At 49.6% G+C, this 18,684-nt stretch overlaps 1 protein-coding gene across 2 annotated transcripts in view; it reads right to left on the minus strand.

Moving 5' to 3' along the window:
* Positions 1-18,684, minus strand: part of IGHMBP2 (immunoglobulin mu DNA binding protein 2) — an 88,958-nt gene that overhangs the window by 62,856 nt on the left and 7,418 nt on the right. For both annotated transcript variants that reach the window (XR_007357004.2, XM_048852216.2), the window contains exons 3-4: positions 16,605-16,797; positions 15,530-15,627 (exon numbers count right to left, since the gene is read on the minus strand). Coding sequence is in view for 1 of the 2 variants with exons in the window: in XM_048852216.2 (XP_048708173.2) it covers positions 15,530-15,627; positions 16,605-16,797 (291 nt within the window). In the remaining variant the exon portion in view is untranslated. The remainder of the gene's footprint in view (positions 1-15,529; positions 15,628-16,604; positions 16,798-18,684) is intronic.

Here is an 18,684-nt window from a genome sequence, read left to right on the forward strand (position 1 = left end):
TCCCAAAGGCCAGAAAACTACAGGCTGCCCAGAAGACAAAAGGGAGGAACAGTGGTGGACCTACCCTGAGTGGCAGGGAGTTCAGGCTACAGATGCTCAGCCATCTGGCAAGTGGAAGAAGAGCCTGTGGAGCAGGTTTCCCCTGAGAGTCAAATTTGAAAACCTCTCCAGGTCTCTCTGAGGTTATAACCAGTCTGCGAAATGGAATGGGCAGGTGGTGGGTTTTGTCTCTGTAGAACAGACCCCAGCTCATTCCCAGCTTAGCCTGGACTTTTTGTTGATTCTTCAGACTGTTAGTTTGATTAAAGAGTTTTTCATCTCTAGCCCCACTCAGAGGGAAAATCCTCCTTTCTAGCTCCTGCCATGGCCAGCTGGCCTTCTCCTAACACAACACTTGCCTCTGCTGACCAAGTTGCTGCTTTCCGGCTGCTGCTGTGGCCTCTTTGTTGCTCTTATTCCTCTTCTCCATACAAAATTTAGGCTCAGAATATCTGCTGTGAAATGCACAGAGCTCAGCTGATCTGCTTCAATCTACGAGCAGACTGTTGTTCTTAAGAGCTACTCAGAATTATTTTTTTAATTAAGAATTTCCAGGTATAGCCTGAAATCAGGCCTGGTAGCATACTTAGGCCCTCACGTACATAGGAGAAATGAATACATGTATGTCAGGCCTCTCTTCCAATCAGTGCTCTGCTTGCAAATTTTAATCCTAACAAATAGAATGTGCAAGGGCCTGTTCACACACCCAGCACCCCTGGGCTTGGTGGCTGTGAGTCACACAGATGAGACGCTGGAATCTTATCGCTGTTGCAGCCCTGGTTTGGGACAAGCCAAAACCCTTTTCAGTGTCAGAGCGATGAGGAAGCCGTTTGTCGGGAGAGTTACACGAGGAGCCTGTGAAGTGGGATGGTATCCCTCTAGCACAGAGGTGGGCAAACTACGGCCCGCAGGCCACAGGACTGCCCTGCCCGGCCCTTGAGCTCCCGGCTGGGGAGGCTAGCTGCCGGCCCCTCCTCTGCTGTCCCCCCTTCCCCGCAGCCTCAGCTCACCATGCCACCAGAGCTCTGGGCGGCGGGGCTGTGAGCTCCTGCCGGCCAGTGTGGCTACAAGAGCCGCTGGCCCACCCCGGTGCTCTAGACTGCGTGGTGGCATGGCTGGCTCCAGCTGGGCGGCACGCCTGCCAGTCCTGGTGCTCTAAGCAACATGGTAAAGGGGTGAGGAGCGGGGGGGGGGGGTTGGATAAGGGGCACAGGGTCCCGGGGGGCAGTCAGGGGACAGGGAGTGGTTGGATAGGCGTGGGAGTCCCGGAGGGCCTGTCAGGGAGCGCGGGTGTGGATAGAGGTCAGGGCAGTCAGGGGACAGGGAGCAGGGCGGGTTGGATAGGGGGTGGGGTCCCGGGGGGGCGGTTAGGAGCGGGGGGCCCCGGGGGGGCAGTCAGGGGACAAGGGGCAGGCGGGTTGGATGGGTCGAGGGTTTTGAGGGGGGCAGTCATGGGGCGGGAAGTGGGAGGGGGTGGATAGGGACCAGTGGCACAGCCTTCCCTACCCGGCCCTCCATACAGTTTCAGAACCCCGATGTGGCCCTCAGGCCAAAAAGTTTGCCCACCCCTGCTCTAGTATGTGATTACCCAGATCTCTTCGAACTCTAAGGGCCAGGTTGCAAACTCTTTACAGTGATGAAGTCATCCCACTGTAGTCAATGGAAGTACTCCTGTACCTGCTCACCAGTGTAAGGAATTCAATTTTCAACGTCCAGAAGCTTCTCAAACTTGAGGGGTTCATTGACATATACTCATAGCTGTAGAGACATTAAAGAGACTCACACCCATGTACTGGTAGAAGAACAGATCCCATTCAGCTTCTCCATTATAACCGGACAGCACCTAAATGACTTTAAAAAAGGGGTCATGGGGGGCTTAACCCGGAACAAGATGCTCTCCTCTCTGTTCCTAATGTGTGCTTAGACAGGGCATGTCACAACTGGACACATACCAAAGATGGGATGGGTTCTTGCATGGGGCAACAGCTTCCTACTCCAAAGTGTGCTTTGCAGTCCTCCCTGACTCCTTCACAAACACTACAGATTAAAAGTGCGGTGACTATGTAAATCCAGAGTGCATTAGAGAGGTATGGCATATTTGGGATTCGTCAGGTGAATGAGTGCAACAACAGTCCCGTGTACATGGAGAATTACCCCACAAGAACATTAGAAAAAGTTCTGCAGTAAATCTTCAGCGGTTCTGTCATACTTCTGCCGATGGCTCAGCTTCTGCCCTTAATCACTACGGCCTTTTTAAACAAGTTCTTTAAACCATGTACTCTTAGAGCAATAAAACTGAACTGGGATTTCAGCAGCACCTTTTCTTGCTCGAGATATCCACAAGCTCTTCCCAAAGCAACGTGGGTAGCAAAACAACCGCACAGTCAAATGCAGCAGCCACTCTGTCCTCAGCATTGGCTCACAATCAGACCAGGTCAGCAAAACAGATTCTTTTGTGACACGCCTTTGATCAAGACAGCATCAGGATCCTGGGTGACCCACCTACTCTTCCCACTTTCTCCTGGACAGCAGAGAAAAGCAACAGATTCTGCTACCCTCTCTGCTGTGCAACTGCATAGTTAGGCCTATAACATGGAATGCTTCACAAAAGAAATTTACAAAAAGAAAAGGAGGACTTGTGGCACCTTAGAGACTAACACATTTATTTGAGCATAAGCTTTCGTGAGCTACAGCTCACTTCATCGGATTTGTTAGTCTCTAAGGTGCCACAAGTACTCCTTTTCTTTTTGCAGATACAGACTAACACGGCTGTTACCCTGAAAGAAGTTTAGGGATTCACATCCTTGGATCGCTCATTCGAGGTGGCTGCCCTAGCTGCATACAGCTAATAGCACAATGCTGACCCCTGGTGGATAATAGTATAATTTATCGCCTTGCACATTGAAGAACTCCAAAACCCTACTAGTTTCCGCATATACACGCAGGAATCGCTCCAAACACACTGAAACGCAGCCACCTCTGGGGTGTAATTGAGCAGCTCTTTAACAGCTGGAATTAAGTGTGGGATTTATTTAGAATGCTCTAAATGGTTTGTGCCACAGCTGCACAAGGGATGACACACAACAGTTGTGATCAAGCTGTTCTAAAAGGGACAGAGATCCTGGCAGGGCATTCTCCATGAGACTCTGGAGCTTGCTGCCTATTTGGTTTGACAAGACAAGGACTTCTTAAAGTTCAGAGCCTGCCATTAGGAATATCTATTCTCACCGGCTTCCCTGGGAGCAGCAGAATTAGGGATTTGCAGTAACTGTTCTGAAGAAGGGTTTTATTCTTTGCAATAGACTTATTTCATCTGGGCATATTATGTCCAAAAGCTGCTTGTTATATTACCCTAGATTACTGCATGAGCCATTATATTTGTAGCCTCTCTGAAAGATCTTGTGTTTGTGTTAAAGATATTTATTCTTGGTTGCAGTTTCAATCATTTTACAATGCTGTAGGCTTGGACAGGCACGATTATAAGTAAATAACTAAAAATTAAATCAATAAATAACGTTCAGTAGTTTAGGATGGGAAGTGGATACTGCTGTATCCAGCTGTAACTGCAGTCTGTTTTAGAGATGAATGTAATTAGTCACCCTGGAATTTGCCATAGACATAGGGTCTACCATGCCTAGGCCCCAACTAAATTCACGGTCTATTTTGGTTAATATCACGGTCATGGGATTTTAAAAATTGACAATGTCATGATTTCAGCTATTTAAATGTGAAATTTCATGGTGTTGTAATGTCATGATTTCAGCTATTTAAATGTGAAATTTCATGGTGTTGTAATGTCATGATTTCAGCTATTTAAATGTGAAATTTCATGGTGTTGTAATTGTAGGGGTCCTGACCCAAAAAGAAGTTGGGGGTGGGTCACAAGGTTATTGTCGGGGTGGGTCACAGTACTGCTACCCTTACTTCTGTGCAGCTGCTGCCGGCTGCGCTGCCTTCAGAGCTGGGCAGCTGGAGAGCGGCGGCTGCTGGCTGGGAGCTGAGCTCTGAAGGCAGAGCTGCCGCCAGTGGCAGGCCATAAGAATGGCCTGGTATGGTATTGCCACCCTGACTTCTGCGCTGCTGCCTGCAGAGCTGGGCCCTCAGTCAGCAGCCGCTGCTCTCTGGCCGCCCAGCTCTGACGGCAGCGCAGAAGTCAGGGTGGCGATACAATACCATGCCATCCTTACTTCTGTGCTGCTGCTGGCGGGGAGCTGCCTTCAGAGCTGGGCGCCCGGCCAACAGCCGCCGCTCTCTGGCCACCCAGCTCTGACGGCAGCGCAGAAGTAAGGGTGGCAATACTGTGACCCCCCCTAAAATAACCTTGTGACTCCCTTTTGTGTCAGGCTCCCCAATTTGAGAAGCACTAGTCTCCCACATGAAATCTGTTTAGTATAGGATAAAAGCACACCAAAAAACAGATTTCACAGGGGGAGACCAGATTTCAAGGTCTGTGATGCATATTTCATGGCCGTGAATTTGGTAGGGCCCTGTGACAGGGTGCTGGGCAAGGAGTGCTTAATCAGACCCCTGCCACGCCCACTCCAGTTAAGGGGAGTAGATTGAAGCTGGCTGAATAGACCTGTGCCTGCCTGGCAAATAGCAACAGCTGCCAGCCTAATTAGTCAGGGGCTATAAAAGGGCTGGGAAGAAGGAAGCTGGAGGGAGAGTGGGGAAGAAGGAAGCTGAGGGGAGAGGAAGGGAAGAGAGAAAGGGAGTGGCTCTGGTCTGCTGCTTGTAAAGCCTGGCTGAAGCAAATCTATATATAAATAGCAAGGCAGTGATGGGAAAGAGCTATAAATAAAGTGCACTGGTGATTGCTTCCACCTGATAGACCCTGACTGATTTGTGCGGGCAGAAGCAAGAGGGGCCCAGCTGCGCCTCACTAAGGCCCTAACCATGGCTATGCTTCAGAAAAGTGCCATGGGATCTTAAAACAACCTCAAATCATCAGAATTTCAGCTTTCCATCTCATGGGGGAGGCAGCACCTCCTACAGCCCAGTGTTCCTTAATACCATGCTGGTGCGTGCAAAGAAGCACCTTCTAAATCACCAGCATCACTTCTTTCAGCATAGAATTGCTCCTCAGAGCTTTCCCCTCCCAGTATTGACCAGATCTGGCCCTCCTCAGCTTGCGAGCTCTCAGTAGGTCACAGCCAGAGGTGGTAGAAATGCCAGCCCAGCATCAAACAACAACAGCAGTAAGACAGCAGAGGTAGAAATGCAAGTTATAAGACCACTGATGCAAGCCTCGTGTGTCCAAAGTTCAAGGGAGAGGCCCAAAGAAACTCAAAAATGAAAGGAAGTTAGCACAAGGCCTCAGTAGCTGGAATTCTGGTGGGAGACATCCCTGCGCCTTGTTGCTACTGAACTGGAGCTCATTCAACTACTGGTGTCTGGGATTTTCTAGCGACACTGGGACTGAGAGAAGGGACGCACGCAGACTACTGTCAACAACTCTGTAAATCACTGAGAGTCCGGGTGGAATTGCTTAAAATTGTTGCTATGACCACTATGTGCCGAGTGATTGTTTCTTTATGCGGTGCAACATCACAAACTGTAGTTGGGTGCTGACTGTTTTTAATTACTTTAAAGCCATGTCTACACTAGCTTCTTCTTCTTCGGCTATCCCTTGATGCGAGGATGACATCTGCCAAGAGGGTTTATTGGTGAGTTTTTAAGTGGCTGAGGAGCCCAATTCTTGCCATGCTGATTTTCCTACAGATGTGACACGTATAATATTCGAGAAGGGGACAAATCGTTGTGCGGGAACTACAGAGGTACTGCCCTCCTCTCTATCGCAGGGAAGATTCTTGCCTGGATCCTACCAAACCGCCTCCTCCCCTTACCAAGGAACTCCTCCACGAATCACAGTGTGGCTTCAGGCTATCCCGAGGCACAACCGACATGATCTTCGTGGCAGGACAGATTCAGGAGAAGTGCAGAGAGCAACACCAGGAACTGTTCATGGCATTCATCAACCTAACCAAGGCCTTTGACTCTATCAATTGTGATGCCCTATGGAAGGTGCTGTGTAGGTTTGGCGGTCCACAGAAATTCATTTCCATCATCAGACTACTCCATGATGGGATGACTGCCACCATTTTGTGCAATGGCTCAGAGACCAAACCATTCACCATTTGCACCAGCGTCGAGCAGGGCTGTGTCATTGCTCCAACACTCTTCTCCATTTACCTTGCCATGATCCTGATTCTCATTCACGACCGCCTTCCTGACGGAATCGGGATTGAGTACCGTATGGATGGCCAATTCCTCAATCTTCGATGTCTCCAAACAAAATCTAAGATCACGAGAATTGGCATCACTGACCTTCAGTATGCAGATGACTGTGTCATTCTTGCACACACAGAGGCCGACCTGCAAAGCACCCTAAATCTTTTTGCAGATGTCTATCACTGCCTGGGTCTTTCTTTCAACATCAGGAAAAGCAAGGTACTCTACCAGCCCTCACCTGCACAAACTACTCTTCGTATTCCACAAACCACCATCAGTGGAGAACCCCTGGAAAATGTGGACCATTTTCCATACCACATTGACACAGAAATTGAATACAGGATCCAGCACATCTTTTGGAAGACTACTCAAACAAGTCTTTAATGAGAGGGATCTACAAACAGGTACGAAGATCTTGGTTTACAAGGCAGTTGTCATCCCCACCCTTCTCTATGGGTGTGAGACCTGGGTAACCTAGAGACGACAGCTTAAGGCAGCGCTGCCTCAGGAGGATTCTCTGGATCAGCTGGGAAGACCGACGCACCAACATCAGCGTTCTCGCTGCAGCCAACATCAGCAGCGTAGAAGCGCAGGTCATGAAATACCAACTCCGCTGGGCTGGCCACTGTGTACGTATGCCTGACACTCGCCTCCCAAAGCAAGTACTCTTCTCTCAGTTAAGTCAGGTAAGAAGGGGTCACGGAGGGCAGCAGAAGTGTTTCAAAGACGTACTGAAAGTACATCTTAAAAAGGGAGGCATCAACCCAACAAACTGGGAGGACTTGGTGCGGAACAGAACACTTTGACCCCACACCATACACCAAGCCACAGCTCACTTTGAGGAGAACAGACGTGCTCATGGGACGGAGAAGTGACAAAGGAGGAAAGAAAGGGCACAACACTCCAGCCAACCACTATGTCTCCTCCAACACTGTCTACACTAGCACTTATGTTAACAAAATTTTTGTTGCCTAGGGGTGTGAAAAACACACACCCGAGCGACATAACTTTTGCCAGCATAAGCACTTGTGCACCACTTATATAGATCCTTCGGCCACAGTATTTGGCAGTTTACACATTGGTTCTCAAAATAACAAAAGCTGTTAAGACCACATTGTAAATCATAGTACATTTCATTAGAAAATAACTGAAACCCATTGACCAGTTTGAGCAGCACAAAAGAGTGTCTCAAGCTATTACAATTCTATTTCTTTGTGCTCTGGTAGAACTTCAAAAGAAAACCAGCCTCACTAATCCTTTGCAAAATGGAAGAGATTTCTTCTCCAGGCCAAGAGGCTATATGCCAGGAATCAGTCCCGTAAAGAAATCTACAAGGAAAGCACACAGTGGCTTGAGGACTCTGCCTAGCTGCTGACATACGTCCAGCAACAAGAAATTACTATCCCCCTTCTGACTCTGTCTCTTAATATTGCTTGTGAACATCATTTCACATTCACATTGAGATGCTGCAGCATGTGTGTTTTTAGGGTATTATATAGCTTCTTAGGCTTTATACCTCCCATCCCCACTTACAGCTCTGTCATGAATGAAACCCTGCTCTATGCGTTTGTTATTTATCATCTTGGTCCTTAGGACCTCCTGTTCTCTGACCTCCTTGCAGCTCAATTCTTCCCCGTTCTGTCTATTCAAAGTTCTGTGGTCAAAAATCATGTTCCTCTCCTGCCATTCTGACCCCCATCTCCTCTCTTCTTGAATCCCTTCCTTGGATTCCATTCTTCGTCCCCACCATTAAGTGCAAGTTATTCTTCCTATTTGCACAACTCTCCTCTACCTACATTTTTTTCTACACCTCTCTCGCTCCCTACACACTTCTGTCATGCACTTGACATCTACTCCCGAGTTAGACCAAATTTTCAGCCTCAGCATTATTACATGAAGCATCTTTGATGCATCTATCCCTGTAGATAATTGCATCTTGTGATTCACAAAAGATGTACTCTTGGTCCTTGAAGGAGATGTTCTGCTAGGTCAGTAAAGGGCCATGAAATGATTTAACATTTTTCCACTCGTGTCAGAAAGCACAATTGTGAGACACAGAATTCTCTCTATATACATTTCCTTGCTGTTTGTAGGATCTTATCCCTGTCTAAACTAAAAAGCATCACTCGGAAACTGCATGGGGCCTTGTTGATCTAGTGATCAGAGATGACAGGACAGGAGTTTCGTCAGTGTTTATATTTATGCCCTGGTCTACACTAGGACTTTAGGTCGAATTTAGCAGCGTTAAATCGATTTAAACCTGCACCCGTCCACACAATGAAGCCCTTTATTTCGACTTAAAGGGCTCTTAAAATCGATTTCCTTACTCCACCCCTGACAAGTGGATTAGCGCTTAAATCGACGTTGCCGGCTCGAATTTGGGGTACTGTGGACACAATTCGATGGTATTGGCCTCCGGGAGCTATCCCAGAGTGCTCCATTATGACCGCTCTGGACAGCGCTCTCAACTCAGATGCACTGGCCAGGTAGACAGGAAAAGAACCGCGAACTTTTGAATCTCATTTCCTGTTTGGCCAGCGTAGCAAGCTGCAGGTGACCATGCAGAGCTCATCAGCACAGGTGACCATGATGGAGTCCCAGAATCGCAAAAGAGCTCCAGCATGGACCGAACGGGAGGTACGGGATCTGATCGCTGTTTGGGGAGAGGAATCCGTGCTATCAGAACTCCGTTCCAGTTTTCGAAATGCCAAAACCTTTCTGAAAATCTCCCAGGGCATGAAGGACAGAGGCCATAACAGGGACCCGAAGCAGTGCCGCGTGAAACTGAAGGAGCTGAGGCAAGCCTTCCAGAAAACCAGAGAGGCGAACAGCCGCTCTGGGTCAGAGCCCCAAACATGCCGCTTCTATGATGAGCTGCATGCCATTTTAGGGGGTTCAGCCACCACTACCCCAGCCGTGTTGTTTGACTCCTTCAATGGAGATGGAGGCAATACGGAAGTAGGTTTTGGGGTCGAAGAAGATGAGGAGGAGGAGGAGGTTGTAGATAGCTCACAGCAAGCAACCGGAGAAACCGGTTTTCCCGACAGCCAGGAACTGTTTCTCACCCTAGACCTGGAGCCAGTACCCCCCGAACCCACCCAAGGCTGCCTCCTGGACTCAGCAGGCGGAGAAGGGACCTCTGGTGAGTGTACCTTTTAAAATGCTATACATGGTTTAAAAGCAAGCATGTGAAAGGATTACTTTGCCCTGGCATTTGCGGTTCTCCTAGATGTAGTCCTAAAGCCTTTGCAAAAGGTTTCTGGGGAGGGCAGCCTTATTTCGTCCTTCATGGTAGGACACTTTACCACTCCAGGCCAGTAACACGTACTCGGGAATCACTGTAGAACAAAGCATTGCAGTGTATGTTTGCTGGCATTCAACCAAAATCCGTTCACGCGGTGGGAGGAGGCAAAATGCGACCTTGTAACGAAAGCACATGTGCTATGTATGTAATGTTAACAGCAAGGTTTACCCTGAAAGAGTGTAGCAACTGTTTTATAAAATGTGTCTTTTTAAATACCGCTGTCCCTTTTTTTTTCTCCACCAGCTGCGTGTGTTTCAATGATCACAGGATCTTCTCCTTCCCAGAGGCTAGTGAAGCTTAGAAAGAAAAAAAAACGCATTCGCGATGAAATGTTCTCCGAGCTCATGCTGTCCTCCCACACTGACAGAGCACAGACGAATGCGTGGAGGCAAATAATGTCAGAGTGCAGGAAAGCACAAAATGACCGGGAAGAGAGGTGGAGGGCTGAAGAGAGTAAGTGGCGGGCTGAAGAGAGGGCTGAAGCTCAAATGTGGCGGCAGCGTGATGAGAGGAGGCAGGATTCAATGCTGAGGCTGCTGCAGGACCAAACCAGTATGCTCCAGTGTATGGTTGAGCTGCAGCAAAGGCAGCTGGAGCACAGACTGCCACTGCTGCCCCTCTGTAACCAACCGCCCTCCTCCCCAAGTTCCATAGCCTCCACACCCAGACGCCCAAGAACGCGGTGGGGGGGCCTCCGGCCAACCAGCCACTCCACCACAGAGGATTGCCCAAAAAAAAGAAGGCTGTCATTCAATAAATTTTAAAGTTGTAAACTTTTAAAGTGCTGTGCTTAAAGTGCTGTGTGGCATTTTCCTTCCCTCCTCCACCACCCCTCCTGGGATACCTTGGTAGTCATCTCCCTGTTTGTGTGATGAATGAATAACAAATGCATGACTGTGAAGCAGCAATGACTTTATTGCCTCTGCAAGCAATGATTAAAGGGAGGAGGGGAGGGTGGTTAGCTTACAGGGAAGTAGAGTGAACCAAGGGGCGGGGGGTTTCATCAAGGAGAAACAAACAGAACTTTCACACCGTAGCCTGGCCAGTCATGAAACTGGTTTTCAAAGCTTCTCTGATGCGTACCGCGCCCTCCTGTGCTCTTCTAACCGCCCTGGTGTCTGGCTGCGCGTAACCAGCAGCTAGGCGATTTGCCTCAACCTCCCACCCCGCCATAAACGTCTCCCCCTTACTCTCACAGATATTGTGGAGCACACAGCAAGCAGTAATAACAGTGGGAATATTGGTTTCGCTGAGGTCTAAGCGAGTCAGTAAACTGCGCCAGCGCGCCTTTAAACGTCCAAATGCACATTCTACCACCATTCTGCACTTGCTCAGCCTGTAGTTGAACAGCTCCTGACTACTGTCCAGGCTGCCTGTGTACGGCTTCATGAGCCATGGCATTAAGGGGTAGGCTGGGTCCCCAAGGATACATATAGGCATTTCAACATCCCCAACAGTTATTTTCTGGTCTGGGAATAAAGTCCCTTCCTGCAGCTTTTGAAACAGACCAGAGTTCCTGAAGATGCGAGCATCATGCACCTTTCCCGGCCATCCCACGTTGATGTTGGTGAAACGTCCCTTGTGATCCACCAGAGCTTGCAGCACTATCGAAAAGTACCCCTTGCGGTTTATGTACTCGGCGGCTTGGTGCTCCGGTGCCAAGATAGGGATATGGGTTCCGTCTATAGCCCCACCACAGTTAGGGAATCCCATTGCAGCAAAGCCATCCACTATGACCTGCACATTTCCCAGGGTCACTACCCTTGATATCAGCAGATCTTTGATTGCGTGGGCTACTTGCATCACAGCAGCCCCCACAGTAGATTTTCCCACTCCAAATTGATTCCCAACTGACCGGTAGCTGTCTGGCGTTGCAAGCTTCCACAGGGCTATTGCCACTCGCTTCTCAACTGTGAGGGCTGCTCTCATCTTGGTATTCATGCGCTTCAGGGCAGGGGAAAGCAAGTCACAAAGTTCCATGAAAGTGCCCCTACGCATGCGAAAGTTTCGCAGCCACTGGGAATCGTCCCAGACCTGCAACACTATGCGGTCCCACCAGTCTGTGCTTGTTTCCCGAGCCCAGAATCGGCGTTCCACAGCATGAACCTGCCCCATTAGCACCATGATGCATGCATTGTCAGGGCCCATGCTTTCAGAGAAATCTGTGTCCATGTCCTGATCACTCACGGGACCGCGCTGATGTCGCCTCCTCGCCCGGTATCGCGTTGCCATGTTCTGGTGCTGCATATACTGCTGGATAATGCGTGTGGTGGTTAATGTGCTCCTAATTGCCAAAGTGAGCTGAGCGGGCTCCATGCTTGCCGTGGTATGGCGTCTGCACAGGTAACTCAGGAAAAAAGGCGCGAAATGATTGTCTGCCCTTGCTTTCACGGGGGGGGGAGGGAGGGAACGGGGGCCTGACGATATGTACCCAGAACCACCCGCGACAATGTTTTAGCCCCATCAGGCATTGGGATCTCAACCCAGAATTCCAATGGGCAGCGGAGACTGCGGGAACTGTGGGATAGCTACCCACAGTGCAACGCTCCGGAAGTCGACGCTTGCCTCGGTACTGTGGAAGCGCTCCGCCGAGTTAATGCATTTAATGCACTTAGAGCATTTTCTGTGGGGACACACACACTCGAATATATAAAACCGATTTCTAAAAAACCGACTTCTATAAATTCGACCTAATTTCATAGTGTAGACATACCCTAAGTCTACAAAGTTCTGAACCTTCTTTCCCCATGAAAAAGAGAGAATTCTAAGGCTATAGGAGCAAGTCTTGTATACCTTCCAGCTTCACTTTCTCTTTGGGCCTGATTCAAAGCCTACTAAAACTGATGAGAGTCTTTCCGGTGATTGCAATGAGCTTTGGATCAGACCATTTATTTGTTCATTTCCGCGTCACTGCCTCCTGACATGCTCATTTCCTCCTCCACACAGATTTAAGTCTAGATGGCATGTTATCAAGCTCAGCCTCAATTGTGAGTGTCATTTGCATAATCAGCCTTGCTCTGCGCTGCTCCTCCTCCTCTGTAAAGACAATGTCTAGTCTCCTTCCACAGACACTGACAAACAAGATTTGTGTTTTTCCTGCTTAGGTCAAAACAAATGTTTTAAGACGTATATTTGGCATCGATCGCAGAGCTCCACAGATCTAGCCAGTGAGGGTAACCCACAATATAAAGACAGTGACTGTGCAGCTACATTGGGAGTCACTACACTGGCTGCGGGCTCTCAATATAAAGAAGTAGGATCCGGGATTCAGTAGGTGGCGCTCTTCACCAAGTTGCTCCTGAACCAATGCATGAAACCAGTGTTAGAAGACACTGCTGCTGAAGTCCCCTTCTTTCAGGTCATGATAGAGCAGGGGTAGGCAGACTTTTTGGCCCTAGGGCCACATCTGGGTGGGGAAATTATATGCAGGGCCATGAATGTAGGGCTGGGGCAGGAGGTTGGGGTGCAGGGTGTGGCAGGGGGCTCAGGGCAGGGGATTGGGGGCTCAGGGCAGGGGGTAGAGGTGCAGGAGAGGTGTGGCAGGGGGTTAAGGTGCTCAGGGCACGGGGTTGGGGTGCGGGGTACAGGCTCCAGCTTGGCAACGCTTACCTCGAGCGGCTCCAGGGTCGCAGCGGCCTGCAGCGGGGCTAAGGCAGGCTAACTGCCTACCCTGGCCCTGTACTGCTCCTGGAAGTGGCCAACATGTCCGGCAGTGGCTCCTAGGGGTGGGGCAGGCAGCTCCGCCACGCGCTGCCCTCGCCTGTGGGTACCACCCCCAAAGCTGCCATTGGCCGCGGTTCCCCATTCCCGGTCAATGGGAGTTGCGGGGGTCGGTGCCTGCAGGCAAGGGCAGCGTATGGAGCTCTCTGTCCCCCTTCCCCCAGGGGCCGCAGGGACATGGTGCCGTCCGCTTCCAGGAGCGGCGCAGGGCCAGGGCAGGCAGGCAGCCTGCCTTAGCCCCACTGCACCACAGGGCTGGCAATCCCACAGGCCAGATTGAAAGCCCTGACAGGCCAGATCTGGCCCGCAGGCCATAGTTTGCTTTCCCCTGTGCTAGACGGCCTAATGATTATGGGGCTGACCCAGCTAGGTACTGGGCACCTTCATTCTTCGAGTCAATGGGAGCAGAGAATGCACAGCACCTTCCAGGCATTATATAAAGTAAGACCATTATTATTCAAAGCCAGGTCAGTGCAGCATCTTCCTCTTTAAGCAGAAAGTGTGTATACTGGAGATATAAATGGAAGACATGCTTTGCGTGTGACTGTGGTATGGTGTTTTAGGGTGAAATGCCACAGCTGTCATATTACAACTCTGCTGATTAATGCAGCTAAATTTGCATATTAATCAATATACTCAATGACTGGGAGTAAAAAAAAAATCTGCAGAGTCTTTACTACACATCTGGGCAATTCATATATATATATATATATATATATTTTTTAATCAAATGAGGCCGTTCTGCCAACATGCAGGAAATGCAAAGTTAATGACTAGGGCCCTACCAAATTCACGGCCACGAAAAACACGACACGGACTGTGAAATCTGGTCTCCCCCCATGAAATCTGGTCTTTTGTGTGCTTTTACCCCATGCTATACAGATTTCACGGGGAAGACCAGTGTTTCTCAAATTGGGGGGGCCTGACCCAAAAGGGAGTTGCGGGGGTGGGGGGTCACAAGGTTATTTTAGGGGGGGTCGTGATATTGCCACCTTTACTTCTACGCTGCCTTCAGAGGTGGGCAGCCAGAGAGCGGCGGCTGTTGGCCAGGTGCCCAGCTCTGAAGGCAGTGCACCGTCAACAGCAGCGCAGAAGAAAGTTTGGCAATACCGTATCATGCCACCCTTACTTCTGCGCTGCTGTCTTCAGTGCTGGGCGACCAGAGAGTGATAGCTGCCGACTGAGGGCCCAGCTCTGCAGACGGCAACACAGAAGGAAGGGTGGCAATACTATACCAGGCCATCCTTACTTCTGTGCTGCTCCTGGCAGTGGCTCTGCCTTCAGAGCTGGGCTCCCAGCCAGCAGCCACCGCTCTCCAGCTGCCCAGCTCTGAAGGCAGCGCGGCCACCAACAGCAGTGCAGAAGTAAGGGTAGCAGTACCGTAACTCCCCCTAAAATAACCTTGAGACACCCCCTACCCGACAACTCCTTTTTTGGGTCAGGACCCCTACAATTACAACACTGTGAAATTTCAGATATAAATAGCTAAAATCATGAAATTTACAATTTTTAAAATCCTTTTACCATGAAATTGACCAAAATAGACTTGAATTTGGTAGGGCCCTATTAATGACACATCCAAACAAGGATGAAATGAATGCATTTATTTAATATAAAAATCTGACATACATCAGAGTCCCTGAATATTCAAAAGGCAAAGAGGAAGGCACAAGGGGATGGTTCAGTTTAAGCACAGTATTTGGAATACATAGCTGCATGACTCACATTAATGTTATTCTTCATTCCCAGTATATTATGCCAGAAATCTAGTCCAAGGCAAAGTTAAAAAGTACGAATGAGAGTCGGTGTGAAAGGGGGAAATGTGAGCTCCCATGTGATGCTCATGTACAAAGAAGCTAAGTAATCAAGATGAAAGAAAACATAGCTGCAGGCACAGACAGAGCACAAGGAAGTTGTGGCATAAAGGACAACAAACAGGACCTCCGCCAGTGTGTAGAAGGAGGGGCAACAGGGACAGCATAATTCTCAATCAATGAGCTAGGGCAGGGATTCACTGGGCAGTGTATAACAGGTCATGAACGATGAGTTTTTGTGAACAGGATCCTGGACTGGGACTAAGGAGAAATTGATTCTCCTGGCTCAGCCCCAGACTTCCCGTGTGACCTTGGGCAAATTTCTTAAACTGATCTGCGGGGCAGAGGACTTCAATCTCCAGAACTATCACCTTCCACCAGCATTACATCCACTTTCAGAAAGAGAAATAAGAGTTCTTACTTGTTTCACCGGGAGCACTTGGATCAGAGGAAAAGAAGAGGACATCGATAAGATTGCATGCTGGACCCGAGTGATACTGTGTTAGTGTGTTTAAAGCTCTGTCAAAGAAGAGAATATAAAGGTTGAAAATTTGAAGGGGACTCCTTCAGAAGCTCCTGATCATCCAGAAACCCTGGTAAGCAACACTAACATTCCCTCCCTCACAGGGCACTCTTAGTGTCTAACCATCTAGACATGGACCCAAGCCACAAAGTTCAAATCTGAAGTGGGACTTTCCCAAGGGTGTTCAGGCCTGAGGGCTTAGTCTGGGCCCCTCTCCACTAACAACTGGCTCCTCAATTTGGTTTTCAAGCGAGAAGCTGTCCTTCTGGGCCTTTGCGCCTCCCACTAGCCACACAGAAACCCAGCATGTGAATAAACTTCCCATTCTAAAAAGGGCAACTGTCATGAATGTAGTGCAGGCAGGTGTCAAAGCACCTAGGCCTGCATTAAGATTAACAGGGTACAGCTTCAGTGGCTGGAGTATTACACATACAAGTCCCATGAACAATGGGGACCGTGCAACTAATACCTCAGTGGTACTCGCTGAAGCAGTACCTCACGAGGTATAGCCCAGTATTATTTTGCACGGTGTCTCTCACAGAAGCTGCATCTGAAAATGCTTTATAGAGATAAATAAGCTAACCACAGAGTTACACAACGACAGACAGAGAAAAATTATAAGGTACAGTGAGACGGAAAGGACGGGTTTTCAGACGAGATCTAAAAACAAGATGGAGAGATAATGAGGTGGAAGGAGGCGGGGGGGAGGGGGGAGTTCCTGGCGGCAGAAGCTGTAGCAGAGAAGCTCTCCCTTGAGGAGAAGCGAGACTGTACAGAAGGACAGAGAGGGAACGTGGTAGTGGGAAGAGAGAGAGGAATCAGATCAGTGAGGTAAACTAAGGCAAGTCCCGGGGGGGAGGGGGGGGCGGTTCCTAAAAAGGCAAAGCAGTTTTGAACTGGATCCTGAACTGAATGAGCCGCCAGGGGAGTTGTCTGAGGGTGTGAGTGATATGGAAGGTGGGTAGCAACTTACTTTTTCAGCCTCTTGTAGGTGACATCATTGGCTAGCTTCAGCAGGCGGTAGGAATTCTCTTGGCCCAAGCTCAACAGGCCATCTCGAGACTCCTCAAAGGCAACGGTAACCGATTTGGGGGTTATGCGGGTCACAATTCCTGTGGAAAGTGGATCACCCTGACCAGCAGATTCATAAAGACCCACAATGTCACCTGCAAAAACAAGCCATGGCAGAGAACAAAACTCAGTGCACAACAGGCCTAATGCTGTTCACAAGCCAACACAGATGAGGCCTCAAGAGGAGCCCCCATGAGGAGACAGTGAGCCAGTCCTCCAGCTGGTGTAAATCAGCATAGCCCGTTGAAATCAGAGGACTCCTGCCAATCTACACCCACGAGGATCTAGCACTTTTGTTCACCACCAGGTTTAAACTTGTATCAAACTCCAAGGAAAGGACTTCTCCTTCTCTTAGATGACAGAGGGCCACTCCTTAAAGCAGGGGTGGGCAAACTTTTTGGCCCGAGGGCCACATCTGGATGGGGAAATTGTATGCAGGGCCATGAATGTAGGGCTGGGGCAGGGGGTTGTGGTGCGGGGGTGCGGGGTGTGGGAGGGGGTGCGGTGTGCAGGAAGGGGCTCAGGGCAGGGGGTTGGGGTGCAGGAAGGGGAGCGGAGTGCAGGAGGGGGCTCAGGGCAGAGGACTGGGGTGCAGGAGGGGAGTGGCAGGGGGCTCAAGGCAGGGGGTTAGGGGGCGAGGTGCAGGAGGGGTTCAGGGTGCAGGCTCTGGCCCAGCACCGCTTACCTCGAGCGGCTCCAGGGTGGCAGTAGCATGCAGCGGACCTAAGGCATGTTCCCTGCCTGCCCTGGCCATGCGCTGCTCTCGGAAGTGCGGAAGTGCTGCTCCCACGCGCTGCTCCTGGGGGTGGGCAGGCGGCTCTGCCGCACGCCGCCCTCGCCTGCAGGTACCACTCCTGAAGCTGCCATTGGCCGCGGTTCCCCATTCCCGGCCAATGGGAGTTACGCGGGGTGGTGCTTGCAGGTGAGGGCAGAGCATGGAGCGCTCTGCCCACATCCCCCAGGGGTTGCAGGGACGTGGTGCCAGCCGCTTCCAGGAGCAGTGCGGGGCCAGAGCAGGCAGGGAGCCTGCCTTAGCCCCGCTGCGCCATGGGGCTGGCAATCCCATGGGCCAGACTGAAAGCTCTGACAGGCCGCATCCAGCCTGCAAGCCAGAGTTTGCCCACCCCGCCTTAAAGCAACAACCCAGCCACATACCCCTTCCCTTTCACCTCCTCTTTCATTCCCCCTCCTAAAATATTGATTCATTATGGGATACATTCTGCCCTGCACAATGAGAAGTGTTCAGACACTAGTAATCCCCAAACCAACTGCGCTGGACTTCATCTCCTGCGCTGGACTTCATCTTCTGTGCCATAGACCAGCAGCAAAGTGCTAGCCAGGACTCAGGGAAATGATGTGCATTTACAAGGCTCCGGGGGGTGGGTGGGAGGGCTTTTCTGAAAGCTCTTGTTTCTCTGAACTTCAGACAGTTTATTGCAGACAGCCTTTTTCTTTACAATGCCTGAGAGGACATGACATTGTGCTCCTTCCAAATTACTGCTCTGCTGTATGTCAGCTGTTAGGGCTAAAAAACGAATGAGCGAGACCTGACATTTAGATGGAATCGTAGTTCATTTTAGCTTAGAGATGGGCCTCTGCTGATCAAGCTACTTGGTTTAATTATGAAATGGTGGTTTAGTGAGATGGATGTCTGCCAAGAAAGCAACTTAGCTGCAACTACTAGGTCGAGTCCATCTAAAATTATATTTTTGAATCATGAGCTACAAGAAGTTCTAGTTAATAAGACCTATTAAATCTTACTTTAAAATGATTCCATACTTATAATTTACCACTGCAACTGTGTCATTCCTCTTTGAATAGTATTGATATATGCCATTTTTTGCCCCTGTGGCAAGACACAGATTTATGCCAAGTCGTTTTAATTTCAAAGGTTCCTCTGTGGGTTGGAGTCAGGCTGAAATAAAAATTTTTAATTAAACTCTAAAGTCCGTCTTTGAAATAATACTAAAAAAGCAGGGTTG

The sequence above is a fragment of the Caretta caretta genome, chromosome 6 (assembly GCF_965140235.1).
Source record: "Caretta caretta isolate rCarCar2 chromosome 6, rCarCar1.hap1, whole genome shotgun sequence".
In the NCBI taxonomy this organism is placed as follows: Eukaryota; Metazoa; Chordata; order Testudines; family Cheloniidae; genus Caretta; species Caretta caretta.